General features: G+C 31.9%; 1 protein-coding gene across 3 annotated transcripts in view; it reads right to left on the bottom strand.

The window, feature by feature from the left end:
• Positions 1-6196: 6196 nt before the first annotated feature.
• Positions 6197-26691, bottom strand: part of LOC140443641 (aquaporin-like) — a 131296-nt gene continuing 110801 nt past the window's right edge. For all 3 annotated transcript variants that reach the window (XM_072534998.1, XM_072534999.1, XM_072535000.1), the window contains exons 3-6: positions 22342-22485; positions 20655-20903; positions 11825-11905; positions 6197-6444 (exon numbers count right to left, since the gene is read on the bottom strand). In XM_072534998.1, coding sequence (XP_072391099.1) covers positions 6316-6444; positions 11825-11905; positions 20655-20903; positions 22342-22485 — 603 coding nt within the window. In that variant the 3' untranslated portion in view covers positions 6197-6315. The remainder of the gene's footprint in view (positions 6445-11824; positions 11906-20654; positions 20904-22341; positions 22486-26691) is intronic.

Here is a 26691-nt window from a genome sequence, read left to right on the forward strand (position 1 = left end):
TTATAATTTTTACAAAATGACAATATCGACTTTGTGGTTATACAAAAAATCTATTACGAAAGAGTGGAGCAGCTACAAAGAAGAGACAAAATACCAGTCTTTTAGCGACTGGTGTATCCTATTGCCGATCCTATAGAGGTGGCTATAGATTAAGTCCCTAATGTAGTACACGAGCAGATTGCTAAGTTTTTCATACAAGAAACTTAACCTGATAATATGCAGTAGGACAATAACGAGTTGCATTATAGTCTGGTAAACGAAACGAAATGACATAATTTTGCCGTACAGAAGTTTGATCGAACAAACCCCTTACCAGACCATCACCACCAAAAATAAACTTTTTTAAGAAACAAAGTATGCTTTTACAAATTGTGAATATTAAAGTCTTACTCAACTATGTCGTAGAAGCCCATACATTGGAATATTTGCATAAACAGATTTACTGTGTAGCAAAAACAATTGCTAATATTATGGGCATTGGGCAAGACCAAAACACGACGGGGTACCAATAGCAGAAGGACAGATTACGATTGTGAAAAACTACTGCTGAGGAAGTTTAAATTATTGCTTAGGGATATTAGACAAATTACGGAATATTTCCGAGCAGTAAGTTTTAACGCCAGCTACACTTAACACCAATGCTAAACAGTAAACGCACGACAAACAACTTTCAACACTACAGTAATATTCCTTACGAACCCTTTTAGTACTAAAGAAATCTTGAACAATATCCAAAAGATAACTGGAAATCATGTGGACCATACTGAGTTCAAAACTTTTGACTAAAGAAATCCGCAGGAAATATCATTGTTCGTTACTCAGGAAACTACCTATTTCATACCGAAGGATCAAAATAACACCCAAGATCCAGCCAAGTACCGTCCAATTTCTTGTCTTCCTACCTGTGTACAAATTGTTCACATTCACGTCGCTCAGCGTATCTATCAACACTGTACTCTAAACAATACCATATAGTCATAATAGAAAGAATGGGCTAAGGATTCCATAGACTGCAAATAACAACTTATTCTCATCTGAGTTATTTATTACCAGGCGTATACTAAAATATAAACTTTGCTGTCTTTATTCACTACAAGAAGGCCTTTTATTCAGTACCGTATAAATAACTTACAGATATGAAGTACACAAGAAAATAATTTGATAAGTCACATTCTTGGTTTTGTTCAGGAGAACATTTTTTAAGTTTAAAACTCTGTGATTATGTTAAAATATATCTTACAATTATTAATCAACAATAAAAAGAATAAAATTTGCTATAACCCATATTCTTCTTCTTCTAATAGCGCTACAACGCTTTGTGAGTCTTGGCCTGCGTAACAATGTTCTCCCATTCTGCCCTGTCGGATACTTTCCTTCGCCACTGCCTGATATTCATGGTTTTAAGATCCTTCTCTACGTCGTCTATACACCTTTTACGGGGCCTTCCTCTTGTTCTGTTTCCTTGGGGCTTCCATCTCTGGACTAGTTTTACAGCTCGATTATCTGGCATTCTTTCTAGGTGACCAAGCCAGTTTAGTCTTTGTGACTTTACAAATCTAACAATATCTGCGCTCTGCATTAGTACATGCAGCTCGTGGTTTATTTTAATTCTCCACGAACCATCGCTGCATTAGGTTGGTCCAAATATTTTCTTTGAGTGGTTGAGAGGGTCCACGTTTCACATCCATATGTAACCCTTGGTCTAATTACTGTTTTGTAGATTCTAACTTAGACTCACGATTCAGTAAGTTACCTTTTATTAAGTCTTTGTATGCATAAAAGCACTTATTACCGCTAAGAATCTGTGCTTGTATTTCTTGACTGATGGTGTTGTTGTCGTTTATTATTGAGCATAGGTAGGGAAAAGTAGAGGCATATTTGTAGGTATGGTTGTCTACCTTCAGATTCTCATGTTGATTCGATTTTGTGCACTCCATATATTTTGTTTTGCTTTCATTTATATATAGACAAAACGTAGCAGCTTCTCGTTTCAGTTCTATAACTTTTTCGCTTAATACCCTTTTGTTGTGGCTTATTATGGCAACATCACCCGCATATGCGCATATTTGCATTGATCTTGTATTAATACAGCTGTTTATATTCAGTTTTTTAACAACAGCTTCTAAAGTTAGATGAAAAAGTGTTGTTGATAAGGCATCACCTTGACTAACTCCATTTTCAATATCAAAGGCCTGCGTTATATCTCCATCTATTCTCACTATAGCTTTGAAACCGTCCAGAGTCATTCGTATAAGTTTAACCAACTTATTGGGTATCCCTAACATAGATAGTAGCTTTAACATCTTTTGTCGATCTACTCCATCAAACGCCTGTTTGAAATCGATATTCAAGTTGCAAATAGGTATGTTATATTCAACACATTTTTCATGTATACCTCTTAACATATGTATTTGGTCTATAGTTGACCTCTTTCGTCTGAAGCCACATTGGTATTCACCAATCGTCTCCTCGGAAAACGATTTCAGGCGGCTGCATATAATTCCTGATAATATCTTGTAGATGACATTTAAAACTGTTATGCCCCTATAATTTTTGCAGAGTCGTTTGTCTCCCCCTTTGTACATAGGAAGTATGATTTCGACTTTCCAATCTTCTGGAATGGCATCTAGTGTGTCCATATGCGCTCGATTAGTTTATGGATACGCCTCCATAGCGCATGTCCACCATTCTTTATCAGTTCTGCAGTTATTCCATCTGTGCTAGACGCTTTGTTATTTTTTAGATGTTTTGTGACGTTTATCGTTACTTCCAATGTTCGTTGCTCAACTAGTTGTTCTGCTGTGTGGTGAATTACTTCTTTATTTTTGTTTTATTCTTTTTCTGGGTTTAACAGCTCTTAAAAATGCTCCTTCCACTTTTTCATTATTTCCTTTTTCTCGCTGATAATTGCCCCATTTTTGTTCTTGCAAACTGTTGATCTTGTCATGTATCCTTGGGTATATTGCTTGGTTTCCTTGTAAAATTTTCTAGTCTCTCTTCTGTTATTATAATCTCTTATTTGTTGTATTTTTTCATTTCACATATCTCCCTCTTTCCTTCTACATATTTTCTTTGCATCTTTTCTGCGTTCTTCATATGTCATTCTATTTAATCGGGAATCCTTTTGTAGACATTTCTGTCTAGCTATATTTTTGCTATTTATTACTTGTTGGCAATCTTGGTCAAACCATTCCTCGTTTCTTTTGCTTGAGGTTTCACCTAACGTTTCCTTTGCCATATTTGTAATTGTCGTTTGGATGGCAATTCATTCTTCTTCAATTTTGTTTTGTTCTCCTCTTTCATTTAATATTACTTTTATTTTCTGCTTGTACTCATTTTTCTTTTTAGGATTTTTAAACATATATGCATTCCATTTTCTTTGTTTGGCGCCTTTCTCTTTTCTTACCATTGATATTCTTTGTTTTATCTTCAATATAACCAAGAAATGATCCCAATCGCAAATTGCGCCTCTATAAGTTCTAACATCCGTTACGGAGGTTCTTCGTCGCTTAGATATTAATATGTGATCAATTTGATTAAATTTATTAGTACCAAGTATCATCCAGGTTCCTTTATGAATATTTTTATGAGGGACACACGTACTAACAACTCTAAGTTTGTTTGCCATTGCCAACTGTGCCACTCTTATACCGTTGTTGCTAGTAATATCATGTAAACTATGCTTACAAAAGGATTCTGCATATATTGGCTCTTTTCCCAGCTTCGCGTTCATATCACCCAGGACTATAACTGCATCTCTCTTCTGTACATTTTCACATTCTACTTGTAGTTGGTTATAGCATTGATTGGTTACCAGATCATCTGCTGTTTCTGTTGGGGCATGAATATTAATATTATATATATATATATATATATATATATATATATATATATATATATATATATATATATATACAATAAGTAAGTTTCAAAAAAAAATCTTTTGGTCACGAGGATATCGGTAAAAGGAGAAATAATAAAAGGAAATCACAGTTCCATTCCTATATTTGAAGACGTTTCGCTTATTTAATTTACAAGCTTCATCAGTTCAATCTAAAAGAATACAAAGGTGGTAGGTAAGAATATAAAAAAAAACATGGAAAAATAACTTACGAATGGTGAGTGAAGAAAGTTAATGTGTAAAACAAACACACCATTCTCTTAGTATCCGTGGTCAAAATATTAAAGTTGAAGTATTAGCTTAAATGTTCATATGTAGTCGAATTCATGTATAGCCATAAGAAAAAAATTACTTTAAAGGTGAAAAAAAAATAGATAAAAACTACTGCTAAGCGCTAGAAAAACCCCTCACATTGTACGTAAAAAACTTATTAACAGTAAAGTGTAGAGATAAAAACAAAAGATTTTACAAAACACACTGGCACAGAGCTGTTATTCTAACAAAGTTAACGTTTAATATAAACTATTTAAAATATTGAAAAACATTTAGTTGTTTCTATTAATGATAAAATTTTAAGTGGTAACAATGTTTAATTATTAATTTACAGTTATTTAGTTACTATGTTATTTATACTAATGTTATGATTATGATGTGTAAATATACCTGCCTTAAGTTAATATTACGTTAATTCACTTTGTACAATAAATAATAAGTTATATTCCTTTATTGCCTATATTTTGCCTAAATGTTAATATTTCTGCCTTTTATAATAAAAATCTTTGCCTATATAGGCGTATTTTTCTTCAATTTATGTTGCCTATAAATCCGAGCTCTAGTGATGACATTGACGATGCAGACGAAGATAGATGCCTGGTTTGCAGCTAGTTTGGCAAAAACAATGAAATGTGGTTTAGATGTACCCTTTGCTCAAGATGGGCCCATTCAGAATGCAGTGGATGGGATTCTGCAGGAGGTTATATCTGTGATGACTGTCAACCATTTTTACATTAAAACACATATTTTTGTTATTTTTTTTTTGTTTTGTAATAAAAATCATTTTTCACTTTTCTGACAGATTTACTTGAATTATTACCCATTAAGACACATTCGTTAATCGTTTTATAATAAAAAATTGTTAAATAGATATTGATTTTTACTTTTTTTTATATTAAATTTTCTTCTTAAGTGACCGCGATATGCACACTTTACCTTACTACATAAAAGACAAAATAATGGTAGGTTCGTACCTAGCAGTTTATATAAAAGCACTCATTATTATATCAATGCAGAGAAAAAGGATATTTTGGATCTTCTTCCTGTGATAAGTCCAGTATTTCACGATTTGTATAAAAATCTAAAGACAACTGATGCTGGGATGTGATTTCAGATGATGGAGAGTCATCTGACGCAGAGTAATACTTTTCTCCGTTAAGGGACGTAGCCAATGGTCTGCCGAAACCGCATTAACATAATTCCTATGTTTTATATGTTTTTTTTTAATAAATATTGCATAAATATGTTTTATTTATTTATTTTTTAATAAACAACAGCTTTTTTGTAATATATTTCACATTTTTTTTTTGTAATTTTCATTTATTAAAAAAAATGCTTTGTTTAAGATTAGTATTTACAAAGTAAAATAGGTAAATATAACAATTCTGTGTACTACGATTTAGGAGATATGACAATTAATTAGCTTCAGAACAAAATTATTTATCGTTTTTTGCTTCTCCTGAAAAGTTGACTAAATTGACTTCTTTTACCGAGCACCCTAGATTTATAATGGTATATATTATAAACCTGTCCAAGTAAACTTAACCAGAAATAATTGGATAACCTTTTTTCTAATTTAAATAAAAAAAGCACCTTGGTGCTCTACATTTGTCATCCTAATGTCTCCTATTCTTCTGGTGCGGCGTGTATGCTTGTGAACCTAGTATTAAAAATCTGCCTTTTATTATCCTGTAGCTGATTCGTGGGTGTACTGGTTTAAAGTGCCGAATGACATATTTTACATTTTTGCTGATAATCTATTGAGATCTGATTGATAGAATAAGGGGGCTTTCACTTTATATGTGACGAAATGCATGTTTAATAACTGACGTTGGTTAATTTTTTTATGGATTTAGCTTTCTTTTCTGTACTATTTTTTATATTTTAATACTTATTTTACTAAAAAATATTTTGCTGTAATATACTTATATTAGCTGTTGCATCATGCTTCCTTTCAAATCATAAATAACGTAAAGAGCAATAAACCTTAATTAACTTTAATCATTTAAAACAATAGAAACATATTTTATGATAAATTTATTTATAACAATATACAATAAACATTGGATTATTCAAAAAAGAATAAACAACTGTAAACAATGTTGTAGAGTTTTGTAAAGTATCCTTAGGAATTAAAGCTCTCATGCTTTGGGATTCAGCGGGAATGCTTCGGGCAGGGTTTCTTTAGAAGAAGGTTCAGTCTTTCTGAAGATCAAACGGTAGAGAACAGCTCCGACAAATCCAGCTGACAATGGACCTATCCAGTAAACCTGTTGAAAGAGATATATTATTATATTAATAAATTAATCTTATTTTTAATTATCACTCAACTCTTTTTTTACAATATTGGATATATATTTTTTTTGAAGTATCTCAGAATTTTGGATTTTTGACAAATAAAATCATTTTCATTTACAATCATGAAATTTACTGAACTTAATCCTATATTACCAAACGTAGCAGATTAGCTACATCAATTTAAAATTTTATTCTAAATAGGCAAGTCAAAAATTCATACTAATGGACCAGCGTAGACGATTTCAATGCATCCTTTGTGCTTTTATGTAGTACATAAGCGTTATTTTCGAATAGAGTGGAGTATACACCATTTTCGAGTATTTTCAAATGTATAAGTCGCGGTAACATAAATTGTAGAACGCTTTAAATGCGACGAAGTTTGTTTCCTATTTTTTTTACAACCAATCAGATGGATGTACCAAAGCACTCCAGAAGAGTATTTTGGGAATCGGTTAGTTAGTAGAGTATAGAGTTTTGTTTACTGTAATTAAACATTTTAAATCGTGATGTGGCGTCAGTGGGACAATGTGGTTGAAAATATTGTGTAGTGCGATAACAACACTGATTTTGTAGAATACTTTTTTCAGTGAGATTCAACCCGTTAAGAAGCCTAGAACAGACAATAAAAATAATTAGGTATACTAACGTAGTTAATTAGAATAATTTGGGATTAATTGATTTTCAAAATGGATGCAAATTGACTATTAAGAATAGATTTTCAAAATAGCATTTGGATTCAAGGATTTTGTGAGTTAAGATGAGTAGTTGAAAATGTGATACAAAATGGTTTTAAGGATCAAAATAAGTACTTCTACGAAGAAGAAATTTTAAAGTCTTGGAACAGATTACCTGAAACCTATACTAACTTGAAGGATTTAGCAATGGCTTTTATTTTTACAATTTTTTCATCCACATTTTATTAGGAGAGATTGTGATCAACATTAAATAATATTAAGGCAAACCAACGAAATGCGAAACTGAATGATAGATGAAGGCAATGGCACTTGTTTGGCTTAGAAATGTACTAGGTATAAATTGAAAATAGAAGATTTAGCAGACAAACTCCACCCCACCAAAAAGTCACAATTTTATTCAATTATATATATATATATATATATATATATATATATATATATATATATATATATATATATATACATATATATATATATATATATACATATATATACACTGAAACCTAACTATAAGATCAACTAAAACCTTCAAACACTTGGCAGTCCCAAAAGCAGAAAGAAACGAAAAAATATATCCCAGGATTGCTCAAGCCAGATCAGCCACTAGACTGTTACACGAACAAATGTGGAGTAGTCTCAAAATCTGCTCTTAATGTATGTATAAAATAAAAATCATTTCATTTAGTCGTTTTGGTTTTAATTCACATATATCAACTATATCCTTTTATAATGTAACACTAGAACCGCGGAAGCGGTCAATTCGACCGTCATTACCGTTCTTTTATCCACAGTGTGTCCATCTTTTGTAATAATAACAAGGGGCTTAATAAAACTTCCTCTTGGTATTAACAAGATCGCTTATTACGTTGCTTTGTTTTTGTATTATCAAATCTTCCTAAAACCACGCAGAACGCTAAAAATTACCGCTTCTAGTTGTTGTTAAGTTTACGCCAAAGTATTGATTAATATTGTGTGCAGCATTATTTCCACAATATTTTATTGTGAAAGTGAAGCGTCTAGCTATAGATTAAGTCATTCGCTAGTGTTTGATTGTGCCTTGAGTCCGTAACATTGATGTGATAATATTTATGTCGAATCACCCTCATACCCATGAAGCGCTCGTTGAGGAGCTTCGAAATCTAAGTGAGTCTAGGTGGGTCCGAAGGTGAAGCAATATTTGATGGTGATAAAGAATGTATTCCAAAGAATATTAAAAATACAAGTAGTGATAAATCAGATAATGTAATTTAAAATCAATGCAATCATTTGCACTGTATTAAAATGAGATTGTTTATAGGGCTATCTACGATAATGAGTAGCGCCAATGCTACATTATTTTGAAGTAGCAAATGACAACAAAATTAAAAAGTTACAAGAACAAAACGGCAAAAAACCTGCGATTTCAAAAAAAATCGTACAATTGACGATAATGGTGTGACTGAAACTACAATCCAAAATGTTAACTATATTTCTAAAAATGGAACAGTCTGGAATCTTGGTCCACATAGTTAGGGGAGAATACTGCCGGTCGCGTACCACAACAGCATATTCAAAGGAAGAAATTAGGTCCAATAACGTACGCATTTTAAATCATCGACAATATGATAATTAGTGCTTGGCGGGTTCTTGTACTTGGCGGGATGCTTTGCCATATATTGAAGTGTACAGAATCTGAAGCTCATGGCAACGAGAATTCAATGACTGGTCTATAACTGAAGGTGAAATGGACGCTTTTGTAGCAATTATTATTTATGCTTAAGGTGTTTTATGGTGTTAACAGACTTGAACTGGATAGTTTGTAGTCAAAAACAAGGGATCCTCCGTTTTTTCTCAAACCATGTGTCATGATAGATTGTTGATGTGTTGATGATGTGTTCAAACAGATAAATTTGCTATAGCCTCGCAGATATGGGATCCGTTTGTTTTTAAAAATTGCATCTATTTATATAAACCTGGAGCAAATTTGACGACGAATTGTTTCCTTTCCAAGGTTTGTATTCAATATTCATACATTCCCAACAAACCTGACAAGTTCGGTATTAAGTTTTGGGTGGCCATGGATGTACAATCGATGTACTTCCTAAATGGTTTTTCGTATTTAGGTCTTTACAAGAATCCGTTATTTTATGTTTGTTACACCCTTTTTTTAACAAGAAAAGAAATGTGACTACAGAAAATTTTTTACATCATTACCTCTTGCAGTAAAGTTATGAGCTAAAGGATTCCGCATAGTTAGAACAATAAATCGTATTAAAAAGGAAGTTCTACCTTTTGTCAGAAACAATAGGCCTTAAATAATCATTCTCAAACATAACGTAAATACAATAAACGTGTATCAGGGAAAAACAAAGAAAACGGGTTGTTGATAAGTTTAATGTATCCTACGGTAGATATTGGTAATGACAATAAAAATCTTTCGGAAACTGTCAGTTTTTATAACGAAACGAAAGATTTTATTCTTCAGCTAGCTTAAGAGCTCTGTGATAAATACAGAGGTCAAAAATGAAAACCCAAGTTGTTGATACACAGGCATCATCAACATTTAAATCCTCTGTCACTAGTCTGAACTGACGCCAATACGCTGCATGTGGAAATATCGAAATGTGGACATGAAAAAAAAAAAAAGTGGAAAAAAATGTGGAAATAAAACTGGTGATATTTGTAAAAAATGTCTGCATCCCGTATGTAAAACAAGTGCTGCAAAAAACGAAACAAGTTGCAAATAATGTGGAAACTGGAATAATCAAGATACGAATTGAAGTAGAACATCATCAGTTATTACATTTAGGAGATTTCTGTATTATGATGGTATAATAATAAAGCTTTTACTAAGAATGCTTTGGTGCTAGATAAGCTACTCTTATTTATAGCATGTAGGTGTAGATAATCAATCCTGTATTGACAGCATCTAGATTTCACTGTTAACACAATTGTTATAGATAAAAATTGTGTCACACGTGGAACTATTTAGAAGAATAGGAAACGAATCGGCAATACTATTAAAAATTAATATGCAAAAATTTGAGTATCTAAAACATGCGATAAAAGGGTACTCAAGAAAGTCGAAATATCGAAAGATGAAGAATATCTTTACTTAAATATCTGAGATAATTTGGATGTAGCAGCTTAGAGTTATATAGAGTAGCTATTACCAAGATCCGCAAAGTTTTAGATCATTTTCAACCTTCAATGTAATATTAAAGTTGAAGAACATGTCTTTTTCTAAATGTGCATATTTTCTGTGTTTGCGACCACATTGACCCATCTTATTCTATTCACAACAGCTTAAAACAGAGCAGTTGACTTTAGGCCAGTCCACTTTCTAAGATTGGCCAGCCAGGATATACGTCTACGTTCAGGGCCTTTCTTACTGTTGTGTTAATATTTGTTATTGTTAATATTTGTTACATGTTTCTCCAACGTTATCCATCGTCCTTTGGAGCCTCTGCGCTCTATCTGCCAGCAATACTGTATCGTCTGCACATCTAATATTGTTTATAAGTTGGCCATTTACAGCAAAAATATCTTCCGATTCGTCCAAGGCTTCTCTAAAGATGGTTTCAGAGTATATGTTAAATAATGTCGGTGACAATATGCAACCCGTCTAACTCCTTTTTCGACTGTGAATATCTCGAACAGTTCATTTTCTAATCGCACTTTTGCCTTTTGTTGGAGATATAAGTTTGAAATCTGTCTTATATCCTTACCATCGAGTACTGATATTTTTTGCATATCGATTAGTTTCCCATGTGGGATTTTATTAAATGCCTTCTCGAAATCAATAAAACATACATACACATCGCAGTTGACATCCCTGGTTCTCTGTATTAAAACTTGCAAACTAAAAAGTGCTGCCTTCCGTCCGAGTCCTGCTGTGAATCCAAATTGAACTTCATTCAGGTGTTTCTTTAATTTGATGTATATGCGCGAGTGAATAGTAGTAAGGAGTATTTTAAGTACATGGTTCATCAAATTAATTACTCTATGTTCTTCACATTTTCTACTGGCTAATTAGAAAGTGGAATGGATATTGATAGTAGCCAGTCTTTTGGTAAGTAACCAGTCTAGTAGATGTTATTGAATAGCTTCGTAAGAGCTGTGATTTGGTGCGCCTCTAATAGCTTTAAAATTTCATTATGCATTTCATCAGGTCCTGGTGATTTCCCATTTTTAATCCGCTTAATCCATAGTTACTTCTTCACTTGTTATTTCTGGACCGCAGAGATTGTTTATTTCAGTCGGACTTCGTGCTGAATCTTCGAGTAATTCTTGCAATTATTCTTTCCATTTTCGTCATTTACCTTTAATGGTAGTCAAAATCTGGCCTTTAATGTATACAACTATGCCTGTATTGCGTTGTTTTCTGGTTTTTTGTACCTCTTAAATTTTTTTGTGCATATGGAAATCGTCATGTTTGCTTTGTAGTGTTTCAATTTCCGTACATTTCTCCGTTAGTCATACTTTTTTTGCTCCTTTTATCTCCTTTAGTATAGTCTTATGCAACTTTTTGTATTCGTTGTCATTTCTACTTTTTAATTTTCTTTGCCCTCTTATCATCTACAATATTTTATCTGTCATCCATTCTTTCTTCTTTTCTCTTTTTGATTTTAGATATTCATGCGAAATTGTGGTGATTATTGACCAATGATATACTTACCCAGTGATGTTTCCAGTCACCATTAAACAGGGCAGGTGCAAAACTTCTTGCTGGGTTCATGTTAGCCCCAGTATATGGTCCCTAAAAATGAAGAGAATGAAGAAATTAGTTAAAATTTGAAACGAGGACTTATTTGTTAGAGATAACGAGTACTGTTAGATATATGTTCTATAATATTTCTAAATGCGTCTACGTAGGTGAACGTTAAGTCATGTAAGGGTGACTTGCGCGACATTGCGCAACTGAAAACTCCAAAATTAGACCTTAGCCATACGAACTAAGATTAAATTTTGAGTAGAAATTAATATTATTGGTATTAATAATATTAATAAATTATTATATTTATATAACTGATGGATTCGACCGTTACTTGATGAAAATTTATTTTATGTAACACTAAAACACTGAAAACTTTGTTTTTAAAAACTTCCACAAAATTTATTATAAACTCTTATCATACAGCTGTTTCGTCTGATTGCCTTTCTAAAGTGATCTATTTTTGGCATGCGTTTACACTTTATAGTCTTTAATGAAATAAGTTGAGGAGGTGAGAACTATTTGTCTCAAGTAGGTCATTCAGAATTATATTTGTGTTTTTTCTTCTTCTTCGGTGCCTTATCCGGTCCGGATGTTGGCGATCATCAAGGTTATCATGGTTTTGTTGACTGCTCTGCGAAACAGCTCCGCTGAGGTCATCCCAAACCATTGTCGGAGATTTTTCAACCACGAGATATGACGGCGTCCCGGTTCTCTTCTGCCAAATACTTTACCCTGCATAACGAGTTGAAGAATTCGATATTTTTCTTCGTTTCGCATCACGTGGCCAAGTTGTGTTTTTTAATTTGTTAATTTTCATAGATTTTAATAACGATAGCTTAAGGCCTTTATTTTGAATGTGAAGAATGTTTAATTCGTCATTAAAATAATGATTATGATCTAGAAGGTGAAGTGCGTATGTAGAATCTGTTTTTCTATTATTGAAAGCCCTTTTATGTTCTGTTATTCGTTTATTAAAATTTCTATCAGTTTGATCGATGTAAGTTTTTGGGCAATTGCCACATTTAAGTTTATATACACCACTGTGTAAGTGCTTTTTATTTTGCCTCTTGTTGTTTTAATTATATTTGCCTAAGTTGTTATTTGCTCTGAAAGCTGGTGTTTTTCCTTTCTTTTTATGTGTTTGGCTATTTTTGTTGATATTTTGCCTGTATATGTAATCGAGCAGAAGGTACTGGGTTTTTTCTCTGGTGGTGGAAATACTAATTTCAGGGCTTTCTTGTGTAGTTTTCGATTGAAAATTTTATTAATTGTTTGTTCGTTGTCTCCATTGTTTACTGCTAGTTGCTTAATAATATTTAATTCTGTCTCGAAGTTGTATTTTGACATCGGAGTTTCTCTTAATCTATGTAACATACTATGATATTCTGCTAGTTTATGTTGTGTGGGATGAGATGATGAATTGTGTATAGTCGTGTCAGTATGGATAGGTTTATAAAATATGGACAAGTCATGTTTGTTTTTAAGTCTGTTAATATTAAAAATTTATAGATTGATTTTGTTCTGTTTCTAGTGTAAATTCAATATGACTATGGAGTGAAATAAGATACGATAAAAATTGGTCAAGTTGTCTGTTAGTTCTTGTGAAACATACCAGTACGTCGTCTACGTATCTCAACCAATATAAAAACTATTTGAATATGGGATGTTTTGAAATCTTTGTCTCTTATGGATCATCTAGATCACCTACTGCCATTTTAAATATTTAATGCTGTGGACTACACATAGTCCACAATACTGTGGACTATGTGTCCAGACAGAAAATCAAGATTACTAGTCCACAATGCTGTGGACTAGTAACCTTGATTTTCTGTCTGGTCCATTCTATTATTATTTAATCTCTCTTTGATATACCTGGCATACATCGCTCCATTGACCATTAAGTAACTTTGAGTTTTGCTGTGATGTCTTTATTTAGTGTCCCAGATTCGCAGCAGTATGTCATGATTGGTAGTATACACTGATCGAATGCTTTTTTCTTCAGATGAAGTGGATATTCAATTTGAATATAACTGCATTTCTATCAAATGATGCCAAAGTTTCATTCTTCTGTTGATTTCCGGCAGTAAGGAGCCATATTTATGTGTTGATTGTTCCAGTTATACATACTCGTCTACTGTCTTAAGTGCAGTGTGGTTTATTATTACATATTGGACATCCAGTAGCTCATTATAAATGGTTTTTTTGTTGTGTTAGTTTTTAGGCCAACTTCATTGTTAGCTGCATTTAGATCGCTTATAAGTTCTTGTAGTTCTGCAGGATTTTTTGCAACCAGAACGATGTTATCCGCAAATCTTAGATGGCTGAGGTATTTTCCATCAATGGCTATGCCTTTGCTTTGCCAGTTTATTTTGCTGAATATATTTTCTAGAGTTGCAGTGAAGAGCTTTGGTGATATTGCGTCTCCTTGTCGAACGCCTCTGGTAGTGGGAAATTCTAGAGTTTTTTTTTTATAATTTTTACCTTAGCTTCTGCTTGTCTGTATATATTTGCTAAAGTCTCTAGGTATGGTTTGTCAATGCCTTGGTTGGTCAAAGCTTCTATTACTGCCTTGGGATATATCGAATCGAACGCCTTCTTGAAATCTATGAAGCTTAATGCTAGCGGTATTTTATATTCTTCATATCTACTCATTAGTTCTCGAAGCACGTGGATATAATCCAGGGTACTGAATCCACTTCTGAAGCCAGCTTGCTGCCTTGGTTGTGCAGTATTTGATGCATTTTTTTATCTGTTGTTGCTGTCGATTTGGCAATGTAATCTTTTATTCATTGTCCTTTGGAAGTGATCTAAGTTTTTTTTTGGTTTTTAATATTTGTACTGGTTACTGTTGGTTTTGTGATTAATTTTATTCGTTCTAGTTTCAGATCTAGAACAATTTTGGCTCTGATTAGTCTATGATCGCTACTTGGTTGAAGTTTATTTATTACATTGACCTCATTCATTCTAGCAATCTTGTTGGTGAGAATGAAGTCAATTTCGTTCTTATTGGTTCCATTTGATGCTAACCAATTTTCTGATTCAATTGGGTTCAAATGGTTCAATTGTCTGTTCGATTTTTTCTTAAAGAATGTATTTGAAATAGAGATCTTTTAGAAGTGTGCAAGCTAAACCAGTTTTTCTTCCCTTCCAAATCTCTTACCGACTCCATACATTTTCATGACTTGTTCCTTGCCTTTTTTTGGCATTTGTTTATCTTTGACATTAAAGTCACCAACTAAATACTTTACTAAGGAAGTAACCTTTATTGTTATTTATTGCTTTAGTTATGTTACTGTAGAGATCGTCTATTGCTTCATCAGTGTGAGTAATCGTTAAGGCGTATATTTGTATAAATTATATATGGTATGTCCTTAATAGCTGTAAGGTTAAACCAGCTACTCTATCCGAGATACTAGCTATTTCTACCACTCTTCGTTGAATATGTTTTCTAATTCTAATTCTAATAATTTTTCATCTTTTCGTCTTACTTCACTAATTCCTATAACATCCCATTTTATATTTTTAGTTTCGTTGTCTAGTTCTACATGTCTGGATTAATTTGATAGCGAGCCGCAGTTATATATCGCTATATAAAGTGTTGTTGTTTTATTTGGGAAGCGGTTTAGACTCCGCAGATTCTTAGCCCCTCTGACCTCATGGCTTGATCCTGTAAGCCGTCCAGTTTAACCTCAAAATGTTTGTATAAAGGATAGGCAATCCCAGATGATAGCAATAAAGCTTATATAAACTTATTATACAAAAAGAATTATAAATAATATGTGAAAAAAAAAAGAAGAACAAAGTAGTTTTTATTATTAGAACATGTCGTCTTATCTTAAGATATGTACTCCAAAAACGATGAAAAAAAAATAGATATATCCACTTTGTATTCTTAGAACTTGACAAAGTTTAAAATATTGTCATATATAAAAAAATCACCTTACGTTAAATGAACTAATCAAATCTGTGAGTGTATTTTATACAAAAATAAAATTAATAAAAATGCTTTACTTATAAGTTCTGGCGACCGGTTTGTGTTACACATTATGCATTACATTTTCAGACTGTAAGTACAAAACTCAGCAGTTTGAACAACCACCATCTAATAACATTGTACTTCATAACATTGTAGCTGTTAAGTTCTATACTTACGATCTGAAGACGTGGTGTATAATGAAGATCACGCAATCAGTAGCATAATTAAACATATTTCTATTTTATACTTATATTATATTATGTAGTGGGCTGTATTAAGATCGGTTAATGATATCCTGTTTTATTACGGATATACAAGTTTAGTGAAAGTTGACAAACCAGCGTTAACTGCCTTGACCACTAAGTCAGAAAATATCGTAGTATTTTAATAAATATTCAAATAAAACGAAAATATCGAAATTGACTAAAATATAACTATATAAAAAGATTACCGTATATAAAATTAGCAAAAGCCTATGTTCCTGACTCTAAGAAGAGGAGAAACAATATTAGATAGAAGAAAAAAAGGCAATAAGAGGAGAAGCAGTTAGAAAGCATAGAATAGTTGAGAATTCAAAATGAAATTTAAAAGTTCTACAAAAATCTAAACATAATGAGCAAAGAGTTAAAGGCAAAAATAAGGAGCTGTAAGGATGAAGAAGGAAATATAAATATAAATGATATGGCCTCAATCTCGAACAGGTGGGTTGAATTTTTATACGCAAAATTTAATGGCCACCATATAGAAGAAGCAGATAACACCCTAGCAGATCGAAATGATTGAAATCTATTTAATTCAAACACGAAATACCACCTACCATTGAAGAGGTTGGCCAGGCTGTTAAAAAGTTTAAAACTATAAATCACAGGTTGCCCAAGTCATTGAAATGCTTAAAACTAATCAATCATAAGTAGACTTCGGCAAATATGCAAATAAAAATGTAGAAAATATGCGCATAAATATGCACGTGTTTACCCGAAAATATGCAAATATTTTACAAAATATGCATACAAATAAATAAAAAAATCGTAAAATAGTAACAATTTTATTTAAAAAAAAGTGTACATAACTAAATATTTCCTACTATTCATTAAGATTTACATTTATTTTAAGTAACTACATCATTTTTAAGTATGAATAAACTTATTTAGAATTATGGTAACAATAAATGACCAAGTGGTGTTCAAAATTTTCTAACAAAAACTTGTGGCTTCTGTCTGAGTACATATATTTATATATGGAAAAACTTCGTTCAACATCAACTGATGTAACGGGAGCATTTTTCAAACTAACCAAAACATTTGGTTCTAAATTAATTGTTTCCGAAATATTTCCAGCTAGAACACTGACTACTTCAGAAAGAATATGGTAACCTTTATTTTTTTCCATAGTAGCTTAAAATTTTTTTAAAATATCTTTTCCAATATTATTTCTAACGTTCCGACAACATGAAGCAAATTCTTTTATTAATGCTGTACTTTCGAACAATGACAGTTTTGGTGATTCTAACTGAGTAATTGTTTTTTAAACAAAACTAAAATTTGATTTTATAAATGAAGTTCTTGTTGAAGCAAGTTACTCTGAAAAGTTTGTTTAGAATCCAAAAGAGATTGTAAACTTTCATCTGTTAACGTATCAATTATGTTCTTTATTTTAACAAAATGATCTGCATAAAATTTAGCTGCTTCTAACCATGTTCCCCATCGCGTTAAAATAGGTTGTGGTGGAAGAGGAATGTTAGGTAGCATTTCTTTATAAAGTTGAATTCTTATAGGAGATTTAAGAAATACTTTTTTGACACTGGATATCATGGTATTTACAAGAGGAAACTTTTTTTGTATTTCCTCTGCAACTCTGTTTAATCCATGCGCTACACAAGTAACATGTATTAAATCTGGGAAAAATATTTTTAAATGTTGTCCTGCTTTCACCATATAAGGAGCAGCATCCGATAAAATAAGCAGTAATTTATTAGAAGGAATAGTTGTCGGAAGAAAAAAAGTTGCTAATGTTTCTTGTATAAAACGCGAAATTGTTAAAGCATTTGTTTTCTCAAGTTGCTGGCATGAAATAAGATGAGATTTTGGTAAGGTATCTTCTTTAAGAACACCAATCAATAAATGAGCAATATACTTTCCTGAGGAATCAGTGGTTTCGTCTACAGATATGTAAAAATAATTATCTGCAATTTCTTCCTTAATATTAATTAACACCGACGAGTATAGCCCGTTCACATTATTTCTTCTTAGAGACCGATCACTTGGAACATTAAGTTTGCAATATTTTTTTAGAAACGAACTAAAATTTACATTTGCTAATTTTGAAAGCGGTATGTTTGCAGACACTAATGCGCGACACAAGTCTTCATTAAAAGTTTCTTGCTCATCTAATTTTTTTGAAGTAGATTGGAAACATTTATCCATTGAAGTTTGATGTTTTCCTCCTATTTTTCCTTTTTTTGCAATGTGTGAAGCAGTTCTCACATGTTGGTCTATCTGAAATTTCTTCTCACATGCTATCTATAAATAAAAATAAAAACCTTTATTTTAACCCAACCTTTAAAATATAAAAATATACAAGGTGTTTTTGGTTAATCAAATAACTGGTTTGGAAAAAAAACACTCGCTAAGTGTTTTAAATGCAGTATTAATCCACAAATTAGTTTTTGTTACTAACCATTAGTACATCATATAACTTATTTTAAAATTCAACAAAAGTTTTTTTTTTTGTTAATTCAATTACAATAAAAATAATTGTGTTTTAGAATAGCTGACTTCATAAAAAAAGTAAAAGTGAAAAATTTTTCTAAATACACACCATTGTATTGTACCATGGACAATTTTTTCTCACTAAAGGAAGCTATTTTTCATTTAAAAACAACCTACGAGTACTAAATTTCAAGTAAATACGTTTATTGGTTTTAAAGTTATTGTTGTTATTAACTAAAAGAATTTAATTTTTTTTAATTTTAACACCCTGTATCTCGAAATGTAAATAAGTTTGACCCCTCATTAACTATATCGTTTTGTTCAATTTTTCGAGAAGTATCTACAGTCAAACGTTATAAGTGTCATTTGGAAACACCCTGTATGTATGAAATATTAGATATTTAATAGAAAATATTAGATACTTACAATTTTGCCACAGACTGAACAGTATATTTTTCCCATATCCATAGACAGCTCTTTATAAGGTTTAATCCAAGTTGAAGCACTGGTTGTTTTAGGCATTATAAAATCACAATCTTCCTTTTTGTTACGCACAACGAGTGTTTACGCTTTGAATATCAAAACAAAAATGATTTACAAATCTGAGCATCAAATTAGAAATGTTTAGGTACCTAATTCAATAAACTGGGAGATTTTGGAAAATCCCTAAATTAGGAACAAAACTATTAGCCGTTTACCTGCTGTTCAGATACAATAAATTGTAGATAGATTTGAGGATTAGATCATAAAATGCAAATGAGCGAACCCTTAGCGATTATCCAATAACTGGATGCCTCAGTGACCGAGACTTTCTAAGAATGTTGAGGGCTACTTAAATTGATCTTCTTTGAAATTGTAAATGTTTTGTACCTGTAGAGATTACGTACTTAGATCATTTCTTGATTAAAATGACTACAAAATTTTATACAAGAATTGAAATAAATTGGTATGTTTAAAAATTTTTAAATACAGTATAAAAATCTGAACTTTTATGCACTTTATGCAAACTTTTATACAAATACGCTAAAATTTGAAATATTTGCATAAAATATGCACAATATGCAAAATATGCAATATGCATATTTGCCGAAGTCTAATCATAAGGAACCGATTAAATTTGCAGTTAGCTCTTCAAGAATGGTATCGACGCTCTGCTACGGACGCTGCATAAATTTTCACTTAGTGTCTTAACAACCCAAGACCCTGTTAACAACTGTTTACAAAATACTAGCAAATATTCTTTACGAAAGGCTACAAGTCTACACAGTGGGCATAGTTGGAAATTACCAGGCCGGATTCACTCAAAATCAAAAATTGATCAGATTTTTATATATATCTAATCAGAATTAGGAAAGGCGGTACTATTAACAATGGATCGATACAAATCTTATCATATCCTAACGACATTGACAAAATAGGGTGTAGCAAGCAAGATATTGAGCAATATTTCCTAAAATTAGAAACGACGGCGAAACAGTTTGGTCTAGTCATCAACGATGACAAAACCAAGTACATATTGGTAACTAAGGATCCTATAGCAAATGAGAAACGGGAAACAGCCTTTGAAAATTATACCTTTAAACATGTTGACAGCTTCACATACTTTGGCTGGCTAGTGAACACTACCAACAAAACAAGCGAAGAAATTAAAAGACGAACAAACCTTACAAATAGGGCATGCTATAAACTCCAAAACCAATTCCAGTATGGATTCTAAAGGGACTTATGGACTCTAAGAATCAGAAGATGCCAACACGTCACCATCCAACCAAGCCGACCAGAATGACAAAGAATCTCTCAAGAGACCAGAATTCACAGAGGATTTTTGAGCCAAATATAATGATCATTAACGCGTCATGTATACAACAGTTGACTAAACGCACTCACAGTAAACTTTCATATAAAAATATATGAAGAAGAGGGTTTGAAGTCTTAAGAGAGCATCATTTCGTTTATCGGTAACAGCTTACAAATCGGCCAATAAAAATTTATATATTGAATAAATGCTTAATATTCTTGTCAAGCTTTTAAGTTCAAACTCTACAAAGTTTATGTTGTCTTTAGTAATTTTCAATTATTCAATGTTTAATATATTGTTTATACTTACTCCTGCCATTGCCAATACAGCAATAAGAAGACCAAATCGAATGGATACGGAATCGTGCTTTTGGCTGTTTCTGGAATCCCAAACACCACAACAGAAGAGGACAAGAATTAAGCACAATACAAATTCGACGAAGAGAGCTTGAGGGGCGCTTATTAAGGGGTTAATGCTTGGCGAGCATACTCCTACTCCAATTTTGGCACCAGTGCTGTTATCGTATACGTTGCCCATGTAAATATCAGGAGTTGCAACCTAGAAATAGATTTAGATTAACAAAAATATTTAATTACAGTCTAGCCTTACATTAATAAATAAAAAATAATTTAAAAGTACTAGCTTTACTAGTAGAACGTTTAAGTAGAACGTTTTACGTTTTACGATAATATACATCGACAACGTTGGGACATATATTGTTACTCAATTTTTAGCGTGCGTCCATAACGAGGCGCCGACCCTCGCTCGGTCCATGCGATGGTATCATTTAATCGATTTTCGGCAAAATAAATGCATTACTTTAAATGCTACTTTATGCTCTAGGAGAGGAGACGGTGCGATGGTCTCCGTTATGAACGCATCCTTAGGGTGCCTGTCCGTTTCGAACGTTGGCGATCATTCTGGGTATGATGACTTTATTGGTTGCTATATGGAATAGCTGTCTTGAGATCTTTCCAAACCATGCTCTCAGGTTAGCAAGCCAGGATATTCTTCTTTGTCCCGGAGCCCTTTTTTCTTCAATTTTACTTTGCAAAGTGCATTGGAGTAACTTATATCTGCCTTGATTTCTCATTATATGTCCCAATTATTGCAGCTTACGGCCCTTGACGATGTTGATTAAATCCGCGGTTGTGTTCATCTTCCGTAGTACTTGTTCATTGGTGACTTTGTCTGTCCACGGTATCTTCAGGAACCTTCTGTATAACCATAGCTCTAGATTATAGGTACAAGGTAGTACTCAGTGTCATCGAAATGAAGAAATGCCAAAAAGAATTTCACGGTAAATTATTCGCATACCATTTATTCTTCCAGATTCTGCAAAACATTGATCTGTAATACACCTTGTAGTGAAGAAACGGTCTCTTAGAGCCATCAACCTTAGGCGACGATCTTGACGCTCTGTTGTTTTTTGACGCCTCCTTGTGCTCTTGGATCAGCCTTCTTGGCCTTCATATTTTTAGTAGTATCTATTAATGTATCTATGTCTCTGTGACTCTTATTCGCAATTTCCTAAAAAAATTCCCACTTCACTTAAGCCAACTTAAGCCCCCCTTTAAATTCGAGCAGTTAATAAAGTATGCGCAATGCGCGTCTTCGTCCTATAGATATTGTAAACAACTTTAAAAAATAATTAAGAACTACACATTATTCTAAATTTTGATCGGCTGTAAACTTAAAAGTTAAAATTTTTAGTATGTATCAAATTTAGAAAAAAAAATAAATATTAAAAATTCTAAAACCTAAACTGTTGTCGCTATAAATATCGTTGTATACCAAATTTTATTAGAATAAAATAATTCATAATAGATGTTCGAATTTCTAAATAACTTAGTATATCTTATTAGATGGTTAGGATAAATCAAATACTGGTATTTCAGAAAAAAAAATTTTTTTTTTTGGTAAAAACATCATATTTCTAATGTTTAAACCAATTTTAAATAAATGTATAAATACCTTAAAGTTTAAATATGCTTACCAAAAGAAGAGAATATCCTAATAATCCTCCAATCATTTGTCCGACAAAGTAAACTGGAACCTGAATTAAAGCTATATCTCCTAAAGTTGCTGCAGCGACTGTTACTATTGGGTTTATGTGTGATCCCGAAACGTGTCCAAAAGTCTAAAATAAAAAGAAAATATGATTTTATAAGGTTAATTGTATATTTTAAAAATAACAAAAATTTTCGATAATGGAAATAAACACAAAATGGGGTTATAAAATACATTATAATAGTATGTATATGAAGTCTAATTTTTTTTTAATTTGCGCTCAGTGATACCATGAGTTTACAAATTACAGTGATGTTAAGTAACACCACTTTTCCATTTTTAAAACAATTGCGTTTATTAATAAGGCAGTGCTTCTTGATTGGTTTAAGCAAAGCTTTGGTTTGAAAAGAAGATCCGGTTATGAAAATCACATTGGAAAGTGAGTTAATGTCAGCCCCAAATAAATTTAGTTATAATTCAGTATTACAGTTTAAATATTTTTTCTTTTGTGCAATCAAAGTAATCAAATCTTAATGTATTTACATATACAGTGCGTCCGTAAAGTATTGAATAAATTCGATATTTCCTAAATGAAAAGCCTTTTTAAAAAACCTAAAACAGGTCGATTTATAAATTTAATATTCTACATTTTACAATAAAATTTCATTATACACGTTAAACACACACACATTATTAAATGTAACACCCTGTATTTTAGGACATTTTTAGATCGATAAAAGTGAGCTGATTCCAAAAAAGTATAATACTGGGGGTCTGACGGATATAATTTGAAAGATATGCGCTTAGAAAATTAATTTTTATTCATTTGTAACATTAATAAATTATAAATAAATTATAATAAATAACTTGAAAGTAATCCGGTAATTAATACATGACTTAATCTTTAATATTCGAATTGTAGCCCTTGTTCTATTTGACAGTAATCCAAACGTTATACAAATTCTTGTAGAACCTTGTTTATACTTTCTTGAGAAATATTGTTTATTTCTTTACGAATTCTTGTTTTTAAGTCTCCAATATTTGCAGGTTTCGTTTTATAAATAACATTCTTTAAATGACCCCACATAAAATAATCCAAAGGATTGAGGTCTGGCGACCTCGCTGGCCATTTAATATGTCCACGTTTTCCAATCCACTTGTTCAGAAAAATTTGGTTTAGGTACCTTCGAACATCTAAAGCATAATGCGGAGGCGCACCATCCTGTTGAAACCATAAAATTTTATCAAAACCTCCAAGATTAATTGTACTGGAGAATAAATTAACTAAAGTAGGTACGAGATACCCACTTAAAAACTGAAGGCATGCTGGCTCGTTTAAATTACCTTCGAAATAGTAGGATCCAATGATTTTATTTCTTACAATGCCAGCCCATACGTTTACCTTTTGCGGGTATTGTGTATGATGTTCCTGCCTCCAGTTGTAGTTTTCTTTTGTCCAGTATCTACAATTCTGACGGTTGACTTCGCCGTTTAAGTTGAATGTAGCCTCATCAGAAAAAATAATATTTTGAACCAAGAGAGGGTTTCGGTGGCTGTTATCCATCATTATTTCGCAAAATTGTATTCTTTTATCTAGATCATCCTCGTTTAATACCTGTACAACTGTGCATTTTACTTACTTTACTTGTTTTTATATATTTTGTGTACGGTTGTTTTGCAAACATCGAGATCAATAGTAAACTTACGAACAGAAGTGTGCGCATCTTCTTCAAAAGCAAGTAGAACATCTAATGTTGTAACATAATTTACAGAAAGGACGACCTGATAGGCGTGTATTTTCAACCGTACCAGTTTCTCGAATTTTTTTTTCAATGTTACTTACTGTTGACTGCGTGATGGGTATTTCTGGATATTTATCATTAAATAAATTACACACTTCCATCTGAGTTCGCGATTTGTCTCCATACCCAATCATCATGAGTATTTCAATTCTTTGCTTTACACTCAAATTTATTTCTACTTAAAATTAATTCTAAGCAATAATACAAAACATTTACGAATTAAAACAATTATTGTACTACTTAATTGTTATAAAACGTTACTAAAAATAATTACAGTTTACCAAAAACTAAAAGTAGGCTACTTTTTTGCAATTGATAATAAATAATTTATTTTCTAAGCGCATATCTTTCAAATTATATCCATTAGACCTGAGTATTATACTTTTTTAAAATCAGCTCATTTTTATTGATCTAAAAATGTTCTAAAATAAAGGGTGTTACATTAAAAAAAAAAAAAGAGCCGATGACGTCCTCACTGTAATGTGTATCACCTTGTATAATGAAATTTTATTGTAAAATGTAGAACATTAAATTTAAAATCGACGTGTTTTAGATTTTTTTAAAAAGGCTTTTCATTTAGACAATACCGAATTTATTCCACACTTTATGGACACACTGTATACATTTACAATATAAAACAATGTACGTATTATGGAAAATAGTAATTTGCTTTTATTGGAACTGATATAGTATAAATTTTGATATAGTATAAAGATTTCTTGTTGAGTATATCAATATGTCAACATTACTGTATGTATATACCAACATACCGAACATCTGAAAAAATCATTATGTTTTCGTAAAAAGATGGATTGCGTCTTTAAGATATTCTTACCACTAGGCTCGGACGCCCTAATGTGGTAACAGATTTTAACAAACAAGCAGAAATCAGCTTTAAGTCATAATAGGTGTTTTATTGTACATGCGGCATTCGAAGGCTACCTGCATACAATCCATCTTTCATGGAGACTTATCCTAGCCCAAGATAGTGAAGATAACGCGAGTTCTGAGTGCGCAGTGGCAAAACTCGATAAAGTAGGGAAATATTCATATAATTTACTACTTTTGTTTGTTACTTTCATACAATGATGTATCGTTGTGATATAAACATGAAAAATATGATATAATGAACTTTGCTAATTGAAACTTTAAAGTCCATGAAAAATAATAATAAGTAATCATAAATTGTATTCTAATTGTAAATTAAATAGTTTTAATATACTGTCATATCAGACAGCAACAAAGTTCTAGATTTGATAAAGACGTGCATCTCACACAAATAAATGTACAGCAGCTGCTTCGCCACATATAGATTTGAAGGAAATATTGTATCGCTAACAAAAATTTCTCGAGCCATCCATTACAAGCTTTTATATCAACACTTAGTTTCCTTGCAACTTCTATCCTGAATAATTTTATCAGAAACAGGAATCTTTAGACCGCACTTTACGGAACGAATCGAAAACAATTTGGTCTAATACAGCACCCTCGGTTTTCAAAAATTTTCGTTTCTCTTCCAGGTTTCCGTTCTCAGAAAACTGATTAATTAAATTACTTTTATGTTTCAAGATTTTTAACTGGCTTGAGTTTTTCCAATTCCAAATTTTTCTTCTAACTTTTTAACACTTAACTTATACGTCTCCACTCATTATTCACGTCCCAAAACGTTCAGAACTAAAATTATTTCACTTGCTTTAATTATATAGGTAGATGTTTAGATACATATAAAATTTATTGTGCAATTTAATCCAAAAATAACAAAAATTAATGTTTCAATTACTATTGTTCTTACAAAATACGTAAAATTTATTTAGAATGTATTTACCCAACTAACTTATTTTATTGGTAAATATTTGTATAGGCGGATAAATTTTTAATTATCATCCAGATATGTATAAGACCCGTGGGAAATCGCTGAGTCGTATTTATCTTAAAGGATTGTCTTTCTCCCTGTACACATATAAATTTTATATTTGTATATTTTGTGACATCTCCAGTGAGAGTGTCCGTTAAAAGGAGTTGCAGGACACAGGTTCATATATTATACTATCTCTGATTTTTAGTTTAAGAACCGTCCGTGTAGAGTAGGTGTCCGGCGAAGAGAGGTATCCGTTAGGAGAGAGTTTACTGTATTGAACTGGTGGTTGTGATTTTTGATATACAAATTAACTTTTTCCAGAGTAAGATCGAACGGTACAGAGGATAGATGATCTTCGTGGCTCAGCCCATTACTTGTTTTAAAGGGTTTAGACAGTTGCCCCTTGATTTTTACTCTAAATTCAACTTTTTCAAAAGTTAGTTTGGTTAAGTTTACCAACTGATTTGCACTTTGCACTCTATAAATATTTGATGAGTATCTATGCTATATTCCAATGTTTGTTCTAAAATTTGCTTCCAGTTTTTCTAAAATGTCAGATTTACGAATTCCGGAACCAGCCGGGTAATTTTTCTACCATTTGTTCTGCATACGAGGCATGGTACCATACGGTGACATAATACTGTGAAAAATATTCTATATGCTACATTTAGAAGCG

Source organism: Diabrotica undecimpunctata, chromosome 6 (genome assembly GCF_040954645.1).
Source record: "Diabrotica undecimpunctata isolate CICGRU chromosome 6, icDiaUnde3, whole genome shotgun sequence".
NCBI classification, from domain to species: Eukaryota; Metazoa; Arthropoda; class Insecta; order Coleoptera; family Chrysomelidae; genus Diabrotica; species Diabrotica undecimpunctata.